We start from the raw sequence: 25,624 nt of genomic DNA on the forward strand, positions 1-25,624 counted from the left end.
GTAAGCAATGAGCTTTGCCTTATTGTTTAAAGATTTGTTTTGTTTGCTTGCTTGTTTTTGTGATGCCTAAATATTGTTAATTTGTGTGTGTCTGATTCCTGATGGCCTGACAAACCAAATGCTGTACATCTCGGGCAGTCACTGTGTGCATAACTGTACCATGTTAAGTTCCTGATCTATGTATCTATGTATAATTTCTAATAATTTAAATAATTAAAATAAAGAAAGGGATATACTGCTAAATATATTTGTATATTTTTTATAGTATGCCCAACATGTTTTATGTTTTATTTTCGATATATATATATATATATTCAAATGAAATAATCTAATGAATCTTCAGCCACACCAGTTAGGAGATGCTTCATCCTGGCATTTCAACAAGGCTTCTGAGAGTGCTTCTGTGGATTTACAGCCACATTTGTTTATATTCTCCATCAGTCGAATGGGCGATTGCGATTATTTATGACTTTACTTGAGCCATGCAAGGGTTTGCATATTTATCTAAGCGTCACTTCACTTTCACGCATCCACTCTGCTGTCATGCAGACTGTCAAAGCTGTCCCATAAAGAAAAGAGATACGTGTTCTTTTTTTGTATTTATGCAGAAACACAGCATCAGTGTCCCCTGAAATCGCTCAACCTAACAGACATGTCATTGCGGTTTTGCTTATGCTAACACAGCAAGAAGTGATATGGGTTTCCCTTCCCTATTTCTGCCTATTCAATGAGCTCCAGACATGAACTCCATAGTGATATATACTGTAACTAATGAAGATTTATATGATAAAGAACTCCCATGTGCAAATCTAATGCCTAAGGAACAAGCTGGCCATGTGTAAGACTGGACAGTGTAATCTGTCTGAAAGGGGTTCAGGTGGTGCATGTCTTATGTAATAAATGGAATGCCTCTGTTGATAGAATGTGGAACGCTCGGAGAATTCATCTCTCAGGAATTCCTTTCTTTCTGTTTGTTTTGTTTTCCATGATGAGGTGGTGCAGAACTGCATTCTGTCCTCTATGTGAACATTTCATAGCAAGTATCCCATGTTGCTGCTACAGCTAAAAAAGAAAGCAAGCAATGCAATGTGAACTATTCTGTCTGGGACTGGGGCAAATGGTGACCCAGTCTGATATTAGATAACAATCCTATCAAAGTGGCCAGACATAGTATATATTGGTAAGTGAGATACAAATACCATGTACAATAGGGAAAATGAGATCCCGACTGATAATGAACTTGATGTTTTGATATTCTATACATGTGCATTACAGTCTCAATAAATCTGCGTGCGTCCTAGATTTTTAATTAAATGAATGTGCGATAATCCCAGAAGGCTTACTTGTTCATTTGGATTTTATTTCACTGTATGCAGTCCTGTTTATGAATCAGCATTCCGATCAGTGGATGAGATGACATGCTTACTGTTGACCATTTGGAGATCAGTTCAGTCCATGTAGCAAGCTCAGCAGCTGCACTTCATAACACACAAACAGAACATTAAATGAACGGCTGCAGATGGCTCATTGTGCATAGGATTGCTTGCAAGATTGAATCCTCTCCCATAAATAGACCTCTGATAAGTCATGCATTCAATCTAGGCTGGAAAAATGCTATTTATTCCCCTGCTGTTCTCTGTGTGTAATCTGTTCCATGAAAGATAGTATTACCTTCATCTTAGGCTTACTCATGCAGAACTGGTCGGCATCAGTTTCCCTGATTTTACCAATCCTTCAGACACAGACCATTAATGATCTGCTGTGCTGGCGAGAGGCAGTTAGTGTCCTTGAGTTTGCAGAAGTTAACCTTCCTGCTCCTGGCCTGGAAAGACCCATCCACTGGCTATCCCTTTTCATTCTGTCCAGAATATGTTTCAGTGCGTGCAACACAGCGCTAGCATTACACATCACTTACCTGCAGACACATCCCTTAATGTAGACCTCACCAGAGGAAGGAATCCACTGTCTCAAAGGCTGTCTCCAGCCTTGCCATTTCAATGTTTATCAGCAAGTCCAACAGCAAACACATCCAGTATGACTGGTTAATATCGTCAGCAGGCAAGGGGTCCCAAATGTGTTAGCCTTCTTTACAGCACTTTGTCATGATCTAGTAATGAAAAGTGTTATACACGCTTAAGATATTGTTGTCAGCATTTCTCATTCCCTGGGAACAATGTGAGCTTTCCTAATAACATTACGGAATGCTATTAAATGTAAAGTGCCTATTACAAAAGCAATTTTGCGAAAGCTTTTGACAGTATATTGTTTTAAACCGCATATGAACAATACAGTTTGAAAGCAAACGCGTGAATGAAATGGACTTTGATACAAACCCGATCAGCACCAAGGACAGCTCCCCATGAATACGGCCAGGCTGCAACGCAGAGGATTTGGATGCATCCAAGAATTCAGAACCCATCCACTAAAATGTTATTACACAAAGTGGATCCAGGGCCAACACAGCGTACAGCAAAGCACTTTCACAAATAAAACCAAGTGGACTTTCACAAATAAAATCAACTTCCTAAGTTATATTTTGTATATGCTCAGTTTCTGTAGTCATCGTGTTGTTACACTAACGTTGCCCTTATTATACAGTACAACAGGAAATGCAAGCGACATGCATTACACGTTCTGAACACTAAACTTACGGGATTTGTGCTATTAAAACACTGGGGCCCTTGTGCGACTGTGCTCATCCGTCTGTCTGTCACGCTCGACATGGTGAACAGAACTGACATGATTTTACTCCAAACCTTTACCATACATCCCTAGCTTCTTATAGATAATTCAGATTGAATTTGGCTTAATGTTATACAAATATTTACCCTTTCAGGTATGGTACGATTTGTACACAATTATGAGGACCCTCTATGTGCATGCACTGGTTTTACAGTGCTATGACACCAACCCATTGACAGCAATATCCATCCTCTCATGAAGTTAATACTGTGCTCTTATTGGTAAATGATGCACAGATATCCCATGAAGTCAGTTACAAATATTCATACACTCATACCAGATCACCATCTTATGGTCCCTGCACAACGCTTCCACTGTGCAAAAACTTTTTTTTTTTAACATCCTCTAAACCCATGTTGACTAAACCAGACAGAATTTAACATAAATACACTTCTCTCAGCTTGACTCACTGAATCGATCAGGAACAGAAAAGCTTGTCTTCCAAATGAACAGAAGCTTTCACTTCTGAGGGCTGATCTTCCATGCTGTTTACACAGACTGTACGTCTAGGCAGGGTGCTAATTCGAGATTATCTTCCTGTCGTTCTGGTGATCACTGTGAATGCCTTTGCCTTGTACACACAGACTCCACTGCCTCTTTCATTAAGGACCTGCAGAGCAGGCAGTAGGCTAATCCATGGAGGAACTTCAGTTTACTTCATTAACTCTTTGAGCACTTATCCACACTGCCTAAATTATGCACGATTGATACACATTGAAATTACTTCAAAACTGGATTTTAATGCATTATGTAGGTAGTGTGAATAGGGTATAATTAGGTTTACTCAAAGATTTTGTACCCTTTGGAGATATATGAAACATTACTTGTCCAATGTCTGTCAAGTGCATCGTTTTAGTCAATTTACCATTAACACTGTGTGACATATACTGTGCCCTGTAATGTTAAACATTATTGACCCCCGGGAAGACTATTGTTACCGACAGGGGGCTATGATGCCCGAAGCCGCACCCTGGAGGTAACAATAGTCTTCTCGAGGGGCATTTCATTTTCCACTATCGCTGAGTCTGCAGTACATATTTGATATATGAATCAGTCAAGAAAATAAGTGAGGCAAGGTTGGATAGTAAATATTGATTTATATATTTTGTTTAAATACAGCTGATACAGCATACGTAAATAAGTATTGATTTATATATTTTGTTTAAATACAGCTGATACAGCATAAGTAAATAAATAAATAACATAAATAAATAACAGAAAATGTTTTTGAAGTTCATACTGTAAGACCTAAAGGCCATAAGTCTTGTATTTACTGGAAAAACTCATGTCAGCACACACTGCAGTTTTAATAACATATTTACCCCAAAAGTTACTGAAGTTGCATCACATCCTGCCAGACGTCCTATTTAGTTCTGTCTAAAGACAGATGAGCATACAGATCTTGCATAAACTGGCTTCCTGCCATGAAAATTTACTGTTCCTATTTCTGCAATAGTAATGGGTGCTGTTGCTAAGCTAAAATACATTTATCAACCAATGAGTGGCTTGATCTGCAGTATTGACACATTAGCTATAGATTTGTGTGATTGGATAATGCATGTCGCAATATTATAATTTAGACATAGATGAGTGTATGCTTATTGGACAATGAAAGTCAGCAGTATTGACAATGTTAGGTGTTGGCTGTATCCTATTGGAGGATCTCATTTTTTTCAATTTTCGGGATTTTCCTTCCCTGAGGAAACCTTCTGGTTGGGGGTTCAAGGTCTCCTGGCTGGGGTTCGCCAATTGTAAGATTCGATTTCTTCTTAAAAATAATCATTTAGTCTTCTTAAAGTCAATCAAAAAGAGTTTATTCAAAAACAAGAACAAGAACACAGAATACATGCAGTTCATGGTAGGCCTCACCTGGTGGTATTCTGAGCCCTGATCTTAGATTACATGTTTTTATAACATAACACAGGAACAGGAAGAAAATAAGATCCTCCAATAGTATGATTTATATTCAATGTATACTTAAAGCTGTGCTCATGTTTTAAGAAAAAAACCCTTTTCAAAGTATGCAAGTACCCCTTACTGAATATCGTCTGCTACAGCTGTAAAGACAGTATCAAGCTGTTCTCCCGCTATTTATGTATGTAAATATGCGACTGAGACACATACTGTATGTAAGGGTAGGCGGGCAGCCCCCTCCACACCCCCATATTTTGATACTCAATAATGCCCTGACAAAGTTTCGCCTCCGCTGTATTCCTGTTGATGGGTTTATGTATCCACGGGTGGGCACAATAAACTTTGTCAATAAACACTTTATATAAAATGCACTGAAACTGTTTTGACCAAAGTCTGCGTTATTTATCTTGGAGTAACAGAGAAGCAATCTAGGGCAATTTGATTGCCATGGAGCTCCCTGCTGAGAAATATTATTCATACAGAGTTGAAATGGAATTTGAAAGATGGTTTATATACGTCCCGCCCCCCCTGCTTTCGTCACATAAAAAAGAAACATGAAAGCACAGAGCGTGGGCACTTGTGGTACAATTAAGTGAGTTGCCTAGCAATAATCTATGACGTCCCTTGACTAAGAGGTTATTTTATCAATCCATAGAACTTGACGGGATTTTTTTCATTTCAACCTTAAGAGTTTCTCCTCTGCTGGGGGAGAGCTTTCTCAACCACCCCCCTCCCACCTGAATCTATCATAATACAGCATTGCATGAAAGCATTGTTACAAAGGAAGCAACCACTTAAGTGCTATTATGAACAGAGAACGCCTCCTTTTGTGATCTAGTTCAAGGATGTGCCCGGCAAGTCCAAGTCTTTCACTCAACCATGTTATAAATTGATTCACTGAGCCAATTACACACCAATCCAGCTCACAGAGTAGTCAATTATTTCATTTTACCAATTAAACCTGGAGTTGAATGGCCCTCCAGGGACGTAATTGGGCACTCCTAATCTAGCTTATTAATTCTACAACCAAGTTCTCATGCCTAATGGCACACTTGAAAATATAAATCAGGGTTTAGCCTTGAGTGACACTACGATGTCTGGACCTTTTTTTGGGAGGGGGGGTTCCTAGGATTTCTCAATTTTAACTTTACTTTCTTGACGCATATATCCCTTTAAAAACTGTGGTTACTGTGGTTACTGTGGTCCTTTTAAGTGACAAAACCAAGCATGACACTTTTGTTGCTCAGTGAAAATACTTTTAATCGACAATAAAGGAATATTACAAACACATTTTCCCAAGACCTCTTTGGAGGGCTGCAATGTTGAACTATAGGACACCCTAACATCATTCATAGTTTCAAAATGGTTATTTGTACACCCAATGCCGTAAGATCTCAGGGTGAGTCAGTGACTGCACTGGGATTCAAACACATCATCTGCTTCCTGGCTTCTGGGTATTCTCTTCTTCTTATTGAACTGCACTGTCTACTTACTTCACACCTGCTGCATCTGACTGGCATATTGAATAATTCTTGCATTTGCAATTCACTTTTGAATTCTTAATACCACAGTGACAAGAAACTGCAGCCATTCCTCTTGTGTTATGACTATGTTAACGAGTCTTACATTTATAATAAATAATAAATAACTTCTTTTTTTTAAAGCTCAGTCAGGTGAGGAATCAGCTTCTCCGTTAACAGATTATTGATTTAAACATGCATTATAAACTTGCTTCCACAGAAATGTTCACAGTTCCCACAAGGGTGACTGCTGCTGGTTTTGTAATACCCACAGGATACGGCAGCCATGGACTATAATTCAGAAAGTAATGGGTTCATGCCCCATTCAAGGCATGTAGTTCATACCCACCCAAAGCAAAGACATTGTTAATGGATATATATATTGTGTTAAACACAGTCAAAAACCCTGACGGTATCTGACAGTTTGTCAGTATTGATGATATATCTGTAACAGACTTTGAATTCTGAGGTTAGCACAACCTTGTCTCTGCCCCCCAAGCCTATGCTGGATTTTGTTTCTTGTGATCGAAGCAACAGAGACCAATCCAAGTCAAGCGTGAATGTGTTGGAAACTGTCACGTGTGTGAGCTAGTTTGTGTCTCTTGTAGACTGGAATGGGTACTGAAGAGTCCTGTAACCAGTGTGCAGCAATGAGTGACATGATCACTAGGTTGCAGGGAGCTTGGAAAGAAACACACAGTCCTGTTTGTAGACCTTCACTCAATCAAACCATATTGACTCTTGGTTAATATAAGAGCTAACCATTCTGTAGTGTCCCATTTTGGATATATAATAGATGACAGATTAATGATATACGGTGTCCAGTACAAAGTAATGGTGGATTCCGATCCTTTAAAAGAGGGTTTTGTTTAATTTCCTCATTCACAATGTGCCCTGTTATGCACTGATCCTGTCAGTCTGTCTGTACAAGGTGAACACAATAACTGCCTTAAATCTTCTGTAATAATAACTTGGTAGCTGTTCCATCAGTCCTGATATCAAAGTAATAAATACTCACATTACTGTTCATTTCCCAAAAAGGTTTTTATTTAAAAACAAAGTTTTTTTTTTTTGTTTTTTTTTGCAGTTTATCCCAGAATCAAAACCTCTTGGCACTGGCATACACAGCCATTTTTCCAGCTTTGCAATGGTTGACATACACAATACACTTTAAATAGCATAATCGTTCCATGGTTTGGAATTTGTGAATGGTGGAAACAGACAAACAGAAATACAAATGATGACAGAGAAGGCCTATGTAACGTGTTGAACTTCATGGAACACCCCCTGTCTTCTTTTGGAATCCCTGTTGAAAAGCTCCCTATGCTTTACATGTAGATTCGCTCTGCTGATGGACTTCATAGTTAATGCAAAACCTTCTAAGCAAGAGGAACACCTAGAAGAAAAACTACTATAGCATACGGTTCCTAAGATGCTAATGAAAAAAATATGTATTTAGGGGACTAACAGCGGTGTGAAAGTAGACTGCAGTGTTATGTTAATACAGAATTGTATTATAACAAATTATAGTCTTTAGTTGGTTCTCGTCTTACAAATTGATGGTGCTATATTGATCAGTCACTGAGTTTGTATTTCACTTTATTGCTGGTGGCCCATTTCTACCCCTAAGATAGCTAGGCCATGACTAAGCAGTGAACTCCTCCATGATTTCTTTTCAGCACACACCCGTACAACACCAACCCTCTGAACCTAGATCTCCTAGATCAAGTATAGCAGTTTCCATATTTGCTTCATAGGCTGTTTGGGAAATTGGATCGCAAATGTTTTGGGTTGTTTTCACCTGAGATCCTTTCTCAGCTGGATGGATTGGATTTCTGACTACAAGATTAATGAAAATTACTCAAATACGTTATATTTTTTTCAGTTATCACATATTTCACGAGTTCAGCGAAATGTATCCTTTGCCACGTAATATGTAGTTCCCTGTGAATATTCTTTCAGAAATGGGCCAATTTCTTATCACTTAAAAATAAATACAGCAAACGTTTCCTTACTGACAGACTACCTGATACCCTGCACTTAGGAACCTGGCAGCCGGTTTAGTTTGCTTCCCCTAAATGATTGAACACACACTGCATAGAGCTGCAGGATTTCTTCAAAATGTCTTCAACGAAAAAGACAGCAGCTGCATCAAAGATTGAAAATATTTCTGCTAAAGATCGCTCTGTCCAGTACCAGGAGACATTTAACGTGCATGTTGTTATTTTAACATTTAGTTATATTTTTATTTTGTTTGAAGAAAATAGAATGTCTTTAAAAGGTGGACATAAAAAACAAAATATTCTAATATTTAGCATTGACTGTTTTTGTTGTGTAATAACTAGAGAAAGTTATCCATTTAAAACTTTTTTTTTCTGCTTGAATGCATACTATGTTTAATCTTGAAATACCTTTTTTTAGACCATGAAATGTGAAGAAAACACAACCCTACTCATATGTCTTGGCACTGAAGATAATCAGAAGCACCCAGAATGGATTGCTTCCCAAAGACTAAGGGACTGTTTTCAGATCACTAGGTATATTTGAGTGTGCACCGGGCCAGGTGTTTGAGGTAAGGTTGGAACGTTTTTAAAGATTCCTGCAACAAGTTTCGCGTTCTCAGCCCTTTATGGGTTCAGAGATCCCTAGCAATCCAACCTTAAAAAACGATGCCAGAAGAAAGGGGGGCAGCAGGAAATCCACTAACAAAACAAACTATTGCAATGTTTTCCAAGAGCAAGTTTTGAAGATGCGTCATTGCTGTAATCTTTATATGATAAATGTCCATTTTAAAAAAGTACAACTATAACATGTTTTTAAAATGCACTTTCACATCCGCCAGAAAAAGCCATCAACAAGGTAGAGATAATGAAGGCGGTGGGCTGATCAGTCTCTCCTATCAAAGCAGATGTCAATTTAAAGGTGCATTTATATAAACACCTACATGTACACATGGGCGGGTCTCCTTTCAGAAGAAACAGCTTGATCTATCTCATTCCCTTCACTTGCCCCTGTGTGACTTGTGACTTTAGTAATGCCTTCGAAATGCGTTGAAGTCTAAACCCTTCTCATAGATCTCCAGCTTTCTAGACCTGGATAATGATGCTGAAGAAGCTGTCATAGAGGCCTTTCGGGAGCCTCACAAAACCTCCAGCTTGGCCATTAGAGAAAGTGTGTCAGTGCCCAGGAGGACCAGTCAGAAACTTCAGGTTTACAGGTACTGGGAAACTGTGTCATAAGATCAGGTAGCAGAGGAATCCCACATGTCAAAGGGACACCTCCTGACTGTCGCAGAGGAACAACAGCAACTCATCATTACCCGTGAGCGCGTGGGCCGGGTCGAGGACTGTTACATTGCTAGCTAAGGTCCAGCTTTAAATAATAACCTTGGCATTGACTTCATTATTTTGCACCACAAACTAAAGCTGACTTGGCAGCAGTTCCATCAAACTATTTTGGTAACACTTTATAGAAAGTGTCTCTACACACAATTACAATGTTATTATGCATAGTTACAATGTACTTAATGGGTAAATCTTTTTGCACATTATATGCGAGTACACAATTGTATCAGAAAAGGGTTCTGGTTAGAGGGGTAGGGTTAGGATAGGGTTAAGGTTATTGTGCAAAAGAGGGTACCCATTAAGTACATTGTAACTATGCATAATAACATTGTCATTATGTGTAAGTACACAAGTATTTATGAAGTAACTACTGTGTAAATACACAGTAATTAGAGACGCTTTGTGTAAAGTGTTCCCTATTTTTTAGGGATCTGTGTTCAACAGTGGATTGCAAAGAAGTCAGAGGGTGTCTGCTCTCATACGGTGAAACGACACTAATAAACACACCATCTCGAAAGCACAATTACGACACTAAAGATGCATTGTCCTCTTTTTATTTTTGTTTCCCCTGCACTAAGATGGGCTGTCACAGGGGAGCTTCTCAATCCTGAACACATCAAGACAGGAGAGCTTCTCAATCCTGAACACATCAAGACAGGAGAGCTTCTCAATCCTGAACACATCAAGATAGGAGAGCTTCTCAATCCTGAACACATCAAGACAGGAGAGCTTCTCAATCCTGAACACATCAAGACAGGAGAGCTTCTCAATCCTGAACACATCAAGACAGGGGAGCTTCTCAATCCTGAACACATCAAGACAGGAGAGCTTCTTAATCCTGAACACATCAAGACAGGAGAGATTCTCAATCCTGAACATATCAAGACAGGAGAGCTTCTCAATCCTGAACACATCAAGACAGGGGAGCTTCTCAATCCTGAACACATCAAGACAGGAGAGCTTCTCAATCCTGAACACATCAAGACAAGAGAGCTTCTCAATCCTGAACACATCAAGATAGGAGAGCTCCTCAATCCTGAACACATCAAGACAGGGGAGCTTCTCAATCCTGAACACATCAAGACAGGGGAGCTTCTCAATCCTGAACACATCAAGACAGGAGAGCTTCTCAATCCTGAACACATCAAGACAGGAGAGCTTCTCAATCCTGAACACATCAAGACAGGAGAGATTCTCAATCCTGAACACATCAAGACAGGGGTGCTTCTCAATCCTGAACACATCAAGACAGGAGAGCTTCTCAATCCTGAACACATCAAGATAGGAGAGCTTCTCAATCCTGAACACATCAAGACAGGAGAGCTTCTCAATCCTGAACATATCAAGACAGGAGAGCTTCTCAATCCTGAACACATCAAGACAGGGGAGCTTCTCAATCCTGAACACATCAAGACAGGAGAGCTTCTTAATCCTGAACACATCAAGACAGGAGAGATTCTCAATCCTGAACATATCAAGACAGGAGAGCTTCTCAATCCTGAACACATCAAGACAGGGGAGCTTCTCAATCCTGAACACATCAAGACAGGAGAGCTTCTCAATCCTGAACACATCAAGACAAGAGAGCTTCTCAATCCTGAACACATCAAGATAGGAGAGCTCCTCAATCCTGAACACATCAAGACAGGGGAGCTTCTCAATCCTGAACACATCAAGACAGGGGAGCTTCTCAATCCTGAACACATCAAGACAGGAGAGCTTCTCAATCCTGAACACATCAAGACAGGAGAGTTTCTCAATCCTGAACACATCAAGACAGGAGAGATTCTCAATCCTGAACACATCAAGACAGGGGTGCTTCTCAATCCTGAACACATCAAGACAGGAGAGCTTCTCAATCCTGAACACATCAAGACAGGGAAGCTTCTCAATCCTGAACACATCAAAGGTAAGCACAACTAATCAAACATGTCATTGTCGTCTGGGGGTGTTCCTTATGCAAATGTCTGTTGTAATCAGACTCGTTTAAAACAGCAAGCACACATGCAATCTGTCTCATCTTACCTGAAAAGAGCTTTATTCAACACGGATGTAAAATCTTTTTTTTTTTTTTAAGTTGCAAGGTTTTTTTTTTCTTTTCAAAGTATTTCTACAGAATAATAAAAAGAAAAAATCAAGCCTCTGCATTATGATTTTTATTATTATTACATCTTGTGCTTTTTGTGTATGAATAGTCACAAAGGTTACCTATAGAACTTATTTTAAATTATTGATTTACCCATTTATTTGCATATCAGTTTTTCTGGTTCTGTTTTAAATGCAAGGGAGTCAAGAAGGACAAGTACATCTTCCTGAAAGAAAACAAAATTAAAGTCTGTTATATGAAGTTAAAAGGTCAGATAATTTAAGCCAAAAAAAAGAAAAGTCTTTAAATGTCATCATAATCAAGGATAAAAGGGAGATTCACAATACATTTCTAAAACCAACTGGTCAAGGTATTGTATGGTCTCAGGTAGCTCCAAGTCATTCTTTACAGTTTCTTCATTTTGTGTAAAAGTAATATTACACTCCAGCTAAGGTAATAAAATATTTTTTTTTTGTTTTAATTTTGTTCAGAAAGTTTTGACAAAAACGGGCAGAGGCAAGGAGCCCACAAGTCATCCTTCCCAATCCTCAGCCTCAGGACGGCGCCTCGCTCCGAACAGTCCGGACACAGAAACACATTCCCATTGCACTGCAGTTCCATACTGGGGTTTGTTTTTTGCACGCCTAGGGCCGCCTCGATCTGGAATGGAGACTACTCCTCTAAATAAGGGCATCAATCACAGGCTTTGCTCTCCTTTGCTGTGCTCGCCTCTCCAGACACCTTTGTACTGGTCATTCCGCTCATGCTCAGTAACCCCACTCAGAGCACTGCTTCCAATTTACAGTCTCGGTACAGAACTATTTTTTTCTTCTTTTTTTTTTTTAATTCAAAGAGGATTGCTTGCTCAAAGGCCATGGCTGCCTTGAAGACTATAACAAATATCCCATCCAGGACGACTTAGGTAGCATTTTCATTTCTTTTCTTCTTCAGAAGCTATGGAGGGACTGCTCCGGGTCATTAATACAATTTTTTATTAATCTTTTTTTTTAATTTTTATTATTACTACCTTTAAACAGCACAGGTAGGCTGTCGACTGTGTACAAAATAGCCCCACCAGGAGTGGTGCAAATATTTATCTTTATATATACTTTTATTTTATTTTCAGGCTTATTTAAAATTTAAAGGCACTTGGTTCATGGCAGATGGTGGCTCACATTCCTATGGCGGATGTAGGACTGGTAGCAGGGAAGTGTTAATGATGTAAAACAGACACCCCCTGTTCCACAACACACAAGCAGATTTCAATAAGACCAATAAAATAACGTGGGCCCAGTTTTGGGGTACAGTGGACAGCCAATCATGCAGGAGAGGCAGAAGAAATTATCTTTTTTTTTTTTTTTGTGAAGCTATGCTAAGAGTGAAAGGCAAGGGTTTCTGGGGTTGTCAGTGTTGGGTCATTGTAGGTTGCATGGGGATACAAAGAAAGAAGGAACAGAATGCTACACAAATCTTGGAGTATTGGATATTGTCAGCTAGAATCCGAGAGCCACAGATGTGCGAGCAGAATTCACTCTTTCTTGACAATGCCTTGGTATAGGGGAGTAATTGACAACACTTTCTGTATCCTGTTTTTTTTTCAGCAATCCATTTGATTTCTTGGCAACAAGTGATTTTGACATGATGGAACAAAAAAAAACAGCCATGTCTTTGTGCTTTACTGGAATTTCCAATCTTTATCAGTCTCTCTCCTTGATATAAAAACAATCCAGACTTGCCCAGCCATTATTTCAGAAACAACCAAAACGTCACATAAACAGCTCTCCATTCTGCCCTTGGGAGCATCTTCTGCATATATTTTATTAAAAAATAAGTGGCTTTTATCTTTTTTATTCTTCCTTTCTGTTTGTTTGTTTGTTTGTTTGTTTTTGCTCCCTCGGGTACCCTAGGTGCTTTTCTGTTCCCCTCAGCAGTTCAGCGGATGAATCTTTGGTAATTTTATTATGAAGGTCCAAGTACAAAGACTCCTTCGTCATGCCAATGCCTGATGAATCTTTCTGTAGCCTCTGCCTGTGAAAGGTCACCTTCGATGGCTATACAGAGCCAGGAGTAGGGCGACTGGTAGCTGCCATATATGCGATCCACCAGGAGAGCAGGCAGATACCCCAGCGACGTCTGAGGAAAAGACACGGATTGTTCTGTCAGTCCATTACTCATGCTTACCATTCACATGCACTTAATCACAGCGACAGGGGAAATTTACACCTAGGCTGTCAACAGATAATCACCACAACAGTTAGAAGGAATCTGCTGAAACACTTGTCTGCTTGACTTTTCATCTAAGTTTTAGCCCCAGGGTTAATGATTGTATGTTATAATTATGGATGGCTAACATGTGCTTAACATTGCGGCTGAAAGGAGCTGGATTGATTAGCATGATACACTACAGGCCTACATGCATTGCATTCTGGTTCTTTTATTAGAAGGAAAATACAAATCAGGTATGACAAACAACTTAAGCTACCGGGATGCGCTGAAACCGATCTCCTTTTTCGTTTCCATCAGTAGCAGACCTATATCAACAAAGATTGAACTGGGACTCTGACAGCACGCTGTACAAGATTTTCATCATCTATGATCAAATATCTTGAGTCCTTGAGCTCCTGTCCCACAGACCCAGGTGTGTCGTTTCTTATTAATCTGCATCACTTACTCGGCTCGTCTGCTTTCATACACTCCCCTTCCATGAGAGACACATCATCTATGGCAATGTCTCCTTCTATACCAGGACCTCGAATGCCTTCAAAGATTATCTGCAAGAATGTACATTATTGGTCAGACACATTTCTTTATTGATGATCATGTGTAAAATGAAGAGAGGTATTGGGGGAGGGGCATCAACATGTAGGCTAACACATTGTAATTCAACAGCTTGGTTTCTGATGATGCAATGCGATTCTTCTCTTCAGCGTGCTCTTCTAATGCAGTTTACTAGCCTGATCCTTGAGTAACAGGGCGGAGGCTGGGCACAAACCAGCAACCCTGCGTACCCAAGCGAGTGTCCTTACCACCATGCAAAAGAGCCGGGCTCGTCTGCATTCTGATCTCACTTCCCCGACAGGAGACAGGGCAGAATCTGTAACGGCAGTGCATCACTGCTTGTTACAGTCGGCTCTCTACCAAGCTTTTAATCCAACAGGATCCATGTGGATTCAGCAATGCAGCCTCCATATGGGGAATTCACAATGCATGGGCATTGTACTATGAAAGCATCATGAAAGTCTTTTTAAGACAGTGTGCTCCTGGTGTTAGTCTTTGATTCTACAACATCAACACTGCTCTTTAGCCACACTCTTGTTGCTCGTACATCCCACTGGGAGCTCGCTCAGGATATAAATGTGTTGTCCCATCAGGGGAGTCAAATAAGATTAGCTATTCCTGGAGCGGGCCGTGTGCCTGTAACCCCATTTGTTTTATATGTCACCTTAGTGACTGGTGACTGTTAAGTAATTTACAACTGGGAACAGAAAGACAATTTCCTAATCTTTCCTGGCTTCTTTTCAGCTTCTTGAAGTCTGAATCCCTTATAATTATAGGACTCAGAATGGAACAGCCAACATTTCACGGATGGATGCTTTTGAATGGCAAAAGCCCTTTGTACATGGGTCCTCTTTTATAAACCTCATTACGATGATTGGGACGGGCGAGTCACATTGGATTTTATGTTACAGCGATATTAAACTTTTTCCAAAGGGAAAAAAAGGACAATTTTTCTCTTTGCTCAGCATGTTTATCATAAAATGTATATTATGGTTTTAAATCCTGGCTCAGCATTATCTTCATTAACTACAGTTTTATTCACAGCTTTTCTGGCTAGAACATTTCTTCTAAGTTATACTAAAGTATGTACAGTATATCTAAAATTGTGTATTACTAATATAGTGAGCTTTTAATAACGCAGGACCACTGTGTACTGCTACTAGGCAAGTCTGATCAATTACCTAATAGGGGATACTAAAAGAAACTTCAACAACAAATGTTTCCACTAGAATCCCTTTTCAACGCTTGTAGACATTGTAAAAGATCTGTACTGCAGTCGGAACGTCTGTCATTGAATTGATCACGTTTTCTCTTTTAGTATTTCTAAATGTAGTCCCATGGAGTGTTTAACAGTTATAGATGGCAATGACCTAATTAGAATACAGACTGTTCATATCTTCCTGTCCAGTTTGTTCTGTTCCTGACACTGCAGGGAGAACGGCACTTGCCTGAAAGGAGGTGTTGGGGTGGATATTCGCGGTGGCCAGTCTCCAGTGCTCGCCTTGGTTCCCACTCAGCGCCCACACCGGGCTGTCTACTGTGGTCTGGCCTTTCAGACGTAGATATGCATTCAAAGTACCTTCAAGGAGAGGAAAAGAAAGAACAGAAATCTTAAAGGAGTGGTGACTACGTTTTTAGAATACATCCATGTTCTAGCTCCATTTAGCACTGGCACCAGTACCAGTAATATTTATTATGAATATATTATCCACCAGATTCTAACTTCAAATTTGAAGATTGCCAAGTCATTCAAATATAAATAAATAAATAAATAAATACATAATAATAATAATAATAATAATAATAATAATAATAATACCCAGCTAGAAGCAATGCCCTCAGACTACAGAGAGCATTATATGGAAATCAAAACGAAACAGAGTCTACACAGACTAGCAATGATATTCAACCTTCAATCTTTTGGTGCAAAAAAAAGGGAATTCTTTGGGTTGAACTTTACGTTACATGTCTCCTAATGTCTCTTAATAACAATGTAATGACATATATCACTGTGTAGTAACAATGCAACAGCATGTTTAATTACTAAATTAACAGTTTTAAGCAGCTGCTCACTCAATTGCAGTGCAAAAAGAAACACTCAATGGCAACGTGTCAGTTTCAGGCTCCTCGTGTCAGTTTGTCTGTCACACTGTACATGGTGAACATGATAGCTAAACTGATTTTGCACCAGCCTTCCTCAAACTAATATCATGCAGTCCTCCCATCCTATGAACGCTCCGGTGTACAATCAGCTATAACCTGGTAAACTCGCACAAATATTTAACTAATGTGCCTGCACTCTTTTTTTTTAATGTATTGAGTGACTTTTTAACAAACGCCTTGAATGGGCAAGACCCTTTACAGTTGCTGTGTGTGTGACTCTGTGCTTGTGGATGCTTGCGCAGGACCTCCCGCTCAGTGAAATCTATTGCGCAGGATAACTACCCGAGCCAGCATGATACCGCTGTATCAGTTCAGGTCTCCTGCCAGGACTCGAGTGCAGTTTGGAGTGCAGATGGGGATTGAGTCTTTCAGCTCTTAACAGGGTTTAGCCACTGATGGCAGGATAGACTTCCTTACACCAAGCGGCGTGGTCATGTGCCCACTGCTCGTGCCAATTACAGCAAGCTCTAGTGCAGGAGCAGCGAATCTTCCTCTGAGTTCAAGAAGAGAAAAAAAAGCATCTCTAACTAAACTGCCTTTGATGGTGCCAAAGTTGCACGCCGGCTGTCTCAGCAGTGACGATCAGAGGACGCTTTGATGTTCACGTCTCGGCTGCCCCCCGTAAATGTCATCTTGTAGAGAGCAATCTCCTATTCCCCATGAGCTGTCAGACACACAGGGCAGCCTCCTGCGAGACTTGGAAAACGCCAACCCCCAGAGTAATAAACAAGGCTGCAGGTAAATGAACAGCACAGAGGGGATGAGAAAAATACAGCGGCCGAAAAATTACAGAACAACCTTAAAGGGATATGCCATCCATGCTTTCCTTATATTCCCTTTCATGCCTGTTTATTATCCTAGCATGTTCTCCATCATTCTCTCTGTTGTTGTTTCGGCTCACTAAATATTCCAGGAAATATAAATGTTACTTCATACGGTACCTGTAATTTCTATCACTTCTGATTTCCTAACTCAAAGATCTGCTAGATGCAGGTATGGAGGTGACCAATATTACAGCAGTCATTTCTAAAACCACACCCGAAATTCAGAAATTCAGCTGACTAGCCATTTTACATATGCAGTTACATTCAGCCATACCAAACCAGCACATCAGATTCACACTCAAGTCCTTTCACTATTGAAGACATCCTTCCACATACCTATATGCTTTCCGTACATGTGGTAGTAGAAGCTGAAGCAGTATGCTGAGTTGGTGGCTCCGTAGGGGTTTTTGGGGGCTACATTGAAGGTAGGGGTCATCAGTCGCGCCTTTTCACCCTCCAGTCTGGGCCGAGAAGTCTCAATGTACATGTAGAAGCCTGCAACAGAACAGGATAGGAGTTTATGTGAATGTAATGGACATGAGAAGGATGAGCTTCTGTAACTGTGGCACAGTAAGCTATCGAGGATTAATGACAAGTATCCTTGGCAAAAAAAAGCTTTTTTTTCAGTCTATTTTCAATTATAAATGAATTTGCCTATCTCCAATATTTCCCAATACTATGATCATTAACAGCCCTCTATTCTGCCTACATGCGGTTTCTGTTTCTGCAGTCCAGGCTTTTAAAACTATCACTCTTCACAGCGGCGACTCATTAGGCAGCTCCCTATGGAAGTGCGAGTTGGAGAGATGTGCTTCTACCAGTCTACAATCCTAACTGGGGCTGACAGAGTCCCAGTCAAATCGGTTTGATCTCCAGGACTGATTTAAAATTGCTTTCAAGTTGGCCCCAGAGTAAGATGGAAATGCGGCACTAGCTTCTGATAAGTTTGACCTTTTTTGCATGGGCCAGGCTGCAATTGTTGCAATGGTCGCTGCTCATATTTTATATACAGAGTATACAGGGTAATGTCTTTTCTGTTTTGACAAAACCCATAAGGTTTACCCCTCAGTTGAGTATTCTGTATGTCACTCTTGACATGTCTGTAGATTAACTATGTCTAGCTGATCTCCAGTCATAATTACCCCCTTCATGCCCAAAGTGGGGCTCACTTCAAGCTAAGTCATTTTCTTTCAATAAGGTTCAGGGCTTGAATAGCAGCTACAGTACTTCATGCATTGGTTAGCACCATCCTATAACTGTGGCTTTCAAGTGTTGGTAACCGAGCAGCAAGACTATTAAATACAGTGTATTTCTGAGTGTTTTGTTTCATACTTTGGATCACATATTGCTTGTGTACATCGTGGGGGTAAGAATATATTTAACAGATTGGTAATCAATGTGCGCAACAATGGTTAAACAATACTCAAACACACAATGTGTGTGAGAGAGAGAGAGAGAAAAAACCCCAGCTCAGCAACAGTGTCTTTTGAATAAATCAATGAAAATCCCATCATGTTCCTCTGGCGAGTTTAATAAAGCTGCAGCCAGGAAAGGTAGGGGAGTGATAAATTGCAGCAGCACACCCGCGGCGGCTCCCGGTAATGATATATTTTCTTCTTATCTGCGGGAAGCCCAGAGGCTTGAAGACTTTGAGGATGATTGTCAGTACAACAGAACCCCTTTAGTTGGAACCAGAGTAGTGGTTCTTCACAGTAGCAGGCCTGCACTCTGCCCTTGTGCGTTTGAGGGTTGTGAATTCTGAGCCATACTCAGCCTTACAAGCTGGAAACTCATCATGAAGATGTAGATGAACGTCCACATCGCTGCTGTGTAAGTGAAGAGGTTATTATCCTGGGCACTGCAGTTAGTGGGTGCTTCCAGGTTCACTGTTTTTCACTGCTTCACGCTACTCCTTTTTCAAACAGTAACACAAACACGTGAGTAACAGTCACCATTCCTAGGCAAGTACAAGTGCCTGCCAAGGTTATGCAGATACTGAAATTTGAATACGATTTGGAAAACAAATTATACAGTATTCAGTACAGTATCTTTTTCTTCTTTTTTGTTCGGGACAGATCGCATTGTCAGATTGTATTGGCGTTAAACAGGGCTCCAGCATGATAAGTGGTTTGGTATCAGGAAGCAACAGCAACTTTCACTTCTGGCTATTCTGAGGACTGGTTCGTGGAATTCTTCTGAAGAGGTCAATCTGCAGTTCATAAATACAGTGAGACTTTTTCTTCTTGCATGGTCAATCAGAGCTATTGCAGGGTCATTCAGGCCCAATTTCAATTAATACAATCTCCTGAGGAGAACCGTAAGTAAGATTCATTAACAGAACAAAAGCAGAGTGGAATTTATCGTGATTGAGGTCCAGCATCGTCCACTGAAAAAGCAATCATCGACACCGACTCAACTGAAGTGCAATAAAACTGCAGCAAGGAGATTCAGGGAGATAGCCATCCCTTTATCTGGCGAGCTCTTGTCATAGAAATACATTTCAACGCCCCTCCCTTTAGAGAGACCACTGACTGCTTAAGAAAATAATTTTGTGCACTTTACGGTTGGTTATTTTTTTTTTTCATCTCACTGGAACCTAACTGCAAAGGAAACAAATCAATAACTTAATAAACCGGGCCCTGGGTGTTATTCATGCAATCAGCAATTTCCATCCACTGTAGACTGGCTGGCTAGGTGACGCTTCTGCAGCTGAACAGTGAGTTCAGTGTTGTAGAAATCTCAATCCTCTGCATGAAGGTGCACTGCGAGAAAAGGTCCTGGAGCAGATTTTTGAGATTGTAAGAACTGAAAATTGCAATAGTTTAGATTTTAGTTTGCACGCCTGGTAAATAATGACCTAAGTGGAAACAACCATAGAGGATTATAGAAACCATGCACTTGATGGGATATTAAACAAATAAGAAATGATGTGTGATTAACATGAAGATTATAAAAAATACCAGTTTATACAACGAGAACACAATGCAGACTCTACAACTTGGGCAAGGCATCGAAACTTGTTTTTTTTAAAGCGATACCAAGGACATTTTAAACGATGTGTAGGTCAGGTTGTGTTGTGACGAGAGCTTTTGCCATAATCCTTGAAACAAAATGTAATTTTTCAATTATTTAGAAGAGCTCCTTCAAGGATTTTTTTCTTTTTGAAGGTTGAAATTGCAAACTGCAGAACCCTTTGTGTCCGTATTAAATTATACTGCAGTGTATCTAAATAATACAAGAAGATATCCTACTCCTGGGGAATGATTGAGTTTTACTCCACCATGCAGCTTGGCTCCCACTCCAATTTATTTAGCAAAAAAAAAACCCACTTCCGAGGGCACGGGTAGGTCAGTCGTTTGAATGTTTGAAGAACAGTCCGCAGCTCAGAGTATGTCCTCGAACAAAATCATTTGATGTCAGTCACTAGGGCTGCTGGATCCTGTTTAACATTAGCTCATATTTTATTACTGTAACAAAGCCCAATTTGCTGTATTAAACCCCAAGTCTCTCCTGGTGTGCCATGCAGTGGCCTGAAACCTAGTCTCCTGAAACCATGTTCCAAGCACAGCTCTGTGTTCCCTCAGCTTTAAGGGACAGCACAGACACTTGGCAAGTCTCTCCCTGTACTCACCCTGTTTGGACCCACTTCTGTCGGTGGTGGGGCCTGTGTTAGGCGTATACTTTGTGTCTCTGGTTGAAGCACTCTGACGGGTCCAATCAAAATTATCCGACTTTTCTTGCGTGAACATGCAGATGGGGTCCTCTTCAAATCCACAGTGAAAGTTCCCTGTTAACGAAATAGCGATTCTTAGAAATGCTAAGGATAACCACAGTGAATTCACATTTTATTAAAGGAAACTCTTCGTGGATCTGCTAATAGTATTAAAGGGAATTGAAGCTCATCAGTGCAGTTACACGCTGAGTTATCCAAGTCTTTTAAGTACTGTAAGTAGTTACTACAGTATCTAGCAAGATATTTCTTCTGCACATTAGATACAATCTAGTTGCCTCTGGGTGTAAATGTGAATTAAGACACTAACTAGCTAGTGGTGTGCCCAAACCTGGAAGCAGAATCATACCGAATCTGCCAGCATTCAGTCCATAGGTGCCAACTAAGTGGCTCAGTCTCAGCCTAAAGGGTGCACCGTTTATTGTTATATTGTTAATTGCCGTTTATTGTTAATATAATTTACTATTATATTGTTAATTGTTATTATATTCATACCGTTGCCCCCAGCCCTGCCTAGCTCTGAACAAGAAGCTTGCAGATTACATTCTCAATATCTCATTGCACATCTCACAGCCGTTGTAAACCAACAAGTCGTTCATTTGCATGGACATTGATTCAAAGTTTTCAAATGTCAACTGTGAGTTCTAGCTTGGAGTAGTTGTTTTTTTTGTCAAAAGATCCAAAACCTATTTTTTTTCTGTTTCTTTTAAAAATATACCAGCCGGCTGGTGATAGTTCTGTTTTTTCTAAGCCTTTCTTGCTGTTGCTCAGCAAGTTCAAGGGTTTAAATGGGTTCAACACTGCTGCCATGTAAGTCAATTAGACCCCTTAACAAGCTCAGATGGAACTGAATCTCAGAGGCTTGTTCTATCTCGAATAGGAAGATGTAGTAATTTGCAGTTACCGCCATGCTAGGAAAACCTAGCGTTGCTGCCTGTTTGTTGCCTGTAGGCAAGATATATTTTTTTCTGCTCAGCATGTCCCAAATAGGGATTTTACATTAATTCCCAAGCAAAAGGCAAAGCATTTATCATCTGCGCAACAGGAGGATTACACCATCGCTTTGATTTACGTCTGAGCACGTGCAATGGAAGCTCATGCTTTCGCATTTGGAAGAATTCATGATTTTGAAACAAAATAGGTAAGCAACGTTGTGTGTTGTCTTTAATGCAATAGAAGGTAGCTGCGGTCCTGTAGAGCCACATTTTACAAAGGATATAACAATCGTAAGTCGCCCTGGATAAGGGCGTCTGCTAAGAAATAAATAATAATAATAACAAGCACAGAATAAAAAGGAATGCAATGGATACTTACTTAAGTGGGGATTCATTGGAGCTGTAAAATAAACAAAAAAAAGGTTAGTTTGTGGAGAGCCTGCATTGGATTTCCTATACTCACTCACTGGGCAGGAGCAATGACTGCGATGGGTCAGGCGGGGGGTTGGTACTTGTGTATTTAGCTGGGCTGGAGCTTTAGCCGGGGGTCTCGCTGTCTCGCTGACAGCCACCCTGGAGGGGGTGAGGCCGGCGTGGTCCAGCCTCGTCGGGGTAGCAAGCTTCCCCTGACCCCCAGAGGGGAGGATGGAGGGGTAAAAACAGGGAGGAGTGCTTGAACTAGGGTTTAAGATAGGATGGGGAGGAGCCCTTTGCTCCTGCCCCATGAACCATCTCATGGTTACAATGATGTAAGATTATTTTATAATAATCGTAAACTGCACAGTGAAGGGTTTATAGAAAAACCTGTAACAGTGTAGGATTTTTGTATCAATTTCTGTCTTTTCTTCTTCTTGTGTGTCAGGAGTGAGTGCAGTTTTGACAGTGTCTATTCTGAGCTTACTGTGTCAGGGGCATGAGATAAGCAGGGAGAATCTCACAGAAACCCAGAACACCGGCGAAAACTTATCATGCAAGAACGAAAACAACTGGAGTCATGCCGTCCTGTCTTCCATTCTCACGGTATATTATCTGCTTCTTATCTGCATATTATCTGCTTAATAATAACATATTGCTGAGAGCTACACATGTAGCAATTAATTAAACTACTTATTAACAACCATATATGGATAATGTTTGTATTTCAAATGCTGTGCATGTCTTGTGCTTGAGGGATGAAACTCTTTTATGTATAAAGGGTGACGCAACCCAGTGTCCAGAACTCAGGAGTCCATCCTACTGAGACCGGAGCTCGCTGCCCTGTTTGTATTCTATTACTAGCTTTACACGTTAGTGGTGTGTGCTTATCAATGATCACACCCATTACAAGGAAGCAGAGACTGGCAATGGCACTGCATTCAAACACTTGAGTCATTGGAGGTACATTATGGCACAAAGGGTGGAATACAGAGCAGCTTTGTCTTGAAGTGTAATCTGAGAGTGATATGAGGTAGTGCACTCAAAACCAACTGGCTGATAACTACTTCAAAGGGAGCTTGAATTCAATCACAGGTAAAATCAATGCAGAACATCCTTACAGCCCGTTTTTGGTGTTATGGAACACTCCTGTTCTGTGGGTGGTGGGTGAGTTCCTGGCCTCTTCTGATGGCTGCCAATCCCTGCTGACACAATTGAGTGACACAGGGGTGCTCAAGAAGGGTAAGGCCATGTGCCAGAGGTATTCAGTGCATACTAAAAAATCTGGCAGCGTAATCTAATAAATCACTCATTTAATGACTTCCGAATGGCTCTTCACTTCAGTCTCTTAATGTAAGTGCTCATGTTTACACAGAGAAACACAGCAGATACCGCCACCTAATGTGGTGAGTAATTTAAAGAAAAGTGATTTAATTCACATGTAACTGCATTAATATGCTTCTGATAAAGCATTTGTGTGAATATCTTTGCATAGGAAGGGGAAGATTCTTGGCACTAATAGATATGCCTGTTTAAAAGGAACGGAATCATGTTTATTCATTAGAGGTCAATGGAGTGTGATGACAGGCAGGATGAGATCACATCGCCTCTTCTTTTTGAAGTTGATTTTGGTGCTTTGTTAATCCTTTGCATGGGTTGGTCCATTACATGTAGTCATCTTAAACGGATCTCCTGCATCAAAGTTTTTGGAGATCAGAAAGCTTGTGTTGAAAAGTGACATTTTCAGGACCACAATTTACATTAAAAAGGTGACAGGTGTCAACTACCACATGGCCCTTTTATTTTTTTGGCCAATAGAAAGGGGGCAAAATATAAGCATTTAGCAAAGGTGTGCCCAAACACAAAACCATGATAATCATCATGGAAGTGATTATTTATTTATTGCATTTGCTCTGCAGTTCCCTTCACTTAGCTACTATGGAAATCACATTTTTGAAGCACTACATCTACAACCAAATATATTTCTATATTTAATATTTCTATTCCATTGAATTACATAGGACACTATGTGAGCTGCATTTTCAAAACACAAATGAAAGTTAGAATCAAGGTGTAATATAAATGATGGAATATAGAAAGTAATAAAATCATTAACAAAGGTACATAAGAAACAGGAAGAGTTATTTGGCATTCACTCATGTATTATACTCAAGGCAGCCTCTACTCCACACCACTGTTTATGAAACCAACCCCCCCCCCCTAAACCCTGCTGAAGCTGCAATACGAGCAGCTGTTTGTTATCTGGCAAAGCACACAGCATTAGCACAAACTGTAATTAACATGCATTCGCTGCTCTCATTATTTATATGTTTACAATTACAGCAATTCAGACGGAATGTGCCAGGAGCTCAGCAGCCGCATGTGCAATTGAAATCTTGCTTTTCTGGATCAGATGTTTGGCTCCCAAACGGATCTGCCGCGATCAAAAGCCCTTTTGTGTTTTGCGTCTGTTTAAAAGGCTGTGACAGAAATAGAATGATTCTTGGTGGTAAATCTCCCTCCCGACCTGTGAGGGCAACAGGAACAGGAACAGAGTACCCTGGACTGGTTGGCCTGACACTTCATTCCCAGGGTTAAAAGGAAGTCCGTCATCTAGAAAGGGGGCAGGGCTTCGGTGCACTAACTCATCGACCCGGAAGGGAAACGATGTGGCAGCCGTGGATTGGAGGAGCGACTGCAATCGTTTACCAAGGGGTCATGCGTGACGGTACAAATAGGGGACGAAGCAACGTGATCTGTTCCTTTGTTTATGGTTCAGAAACGACCCGGAAGGACCCGTATTGTGTTTATCGTACCGTGAGTGTTTTGTTTGTTTGTCTCTAATTGTTGCTATTTGTTGTTATTAGTAGATGGCTAACACGTACCGGAGCTGTCGCCAGAGGCCAGCACGAACCCGGACATCACTGCACCTGTATCACGATATAAACTGTATTTACACCATGAGCACTGCAGCACTCACCCAGGACTGGTGACTGTGTTTGTATATTGTGTGTGTGTACTTTGACTGTGTTTATGCAACAGTGCAATAGGGCAGCAGTGTGGAGTAGTGGTTAGGGCTCTGGTCTCTTGACCGGAGAGTCGTGGGTTCAATCCCAGGTGGGGGGCACTGCTGCTGTACCCTTGAGCAAGGTACTTTACCTAGATTGCTCCAGT

General features: G+C 40.5%; 1 protein-coding gene across 2 annotated transcripts in view; it reads right to left on the minus strand.

Moving 5' to 3' along the window:
• Positions 1-11,661: 11,661 nt before the first annotated feature.
• LOC117422490 (MAM domain-containing glycosylphosphatidylinositol anchor protein 2) overlaps positions 11,662-25,624 on the minus strand; it is a 129,882-nt gene continuing 115,919 nt past the window's right edge. The window contains exons 12-16 of one of the 2 annotated variants that reach the window (XR_009307419.1): positions 22,416-22,436; positions 21,003-21,158; positions 17,708-17,866; positions 14,278-15,963; positions 11,662-13,739 (exon numbers count right to left, since the gene is read on the minus strand). Coding sequence is in view for 1 of the 2 variants with exons in the window: in XM_058988083.1 (XP_058844066.1) it covers positions 14,270-14,377; positions 15,833-15,963; positions 17,708-17,866; positions 21,003-21,158; positions 22,416-22,436 (575 nt within the window). In the remaining variant the exon portion in view is untranslated. Of the gene's footprint in view, positions 13,740-14,269; positions 15,964-17,707; positions 17,867-21,002; positions 21,159-22,415; positions 22,437-25,624 lie in introns of those variants that run through there. The other variant, XM_058988083.1, reaches the window with a different exon arrangement.

Source organism: Acipenser ruthenus, chromosome 15, assembly GCF_902713425.1.
Source record: "Acipenser ruthenus chromosome 15, fAciRut3.2 maternal haplotype, whole genome shotgun sequence".
Classification (NCBI taxonomy): Eukaryota; Metazoa; Chordata; class Actinopteri; order Acipenseriformes; family Acipenseridae; genus Acipenser; species Acipenser ruthenus.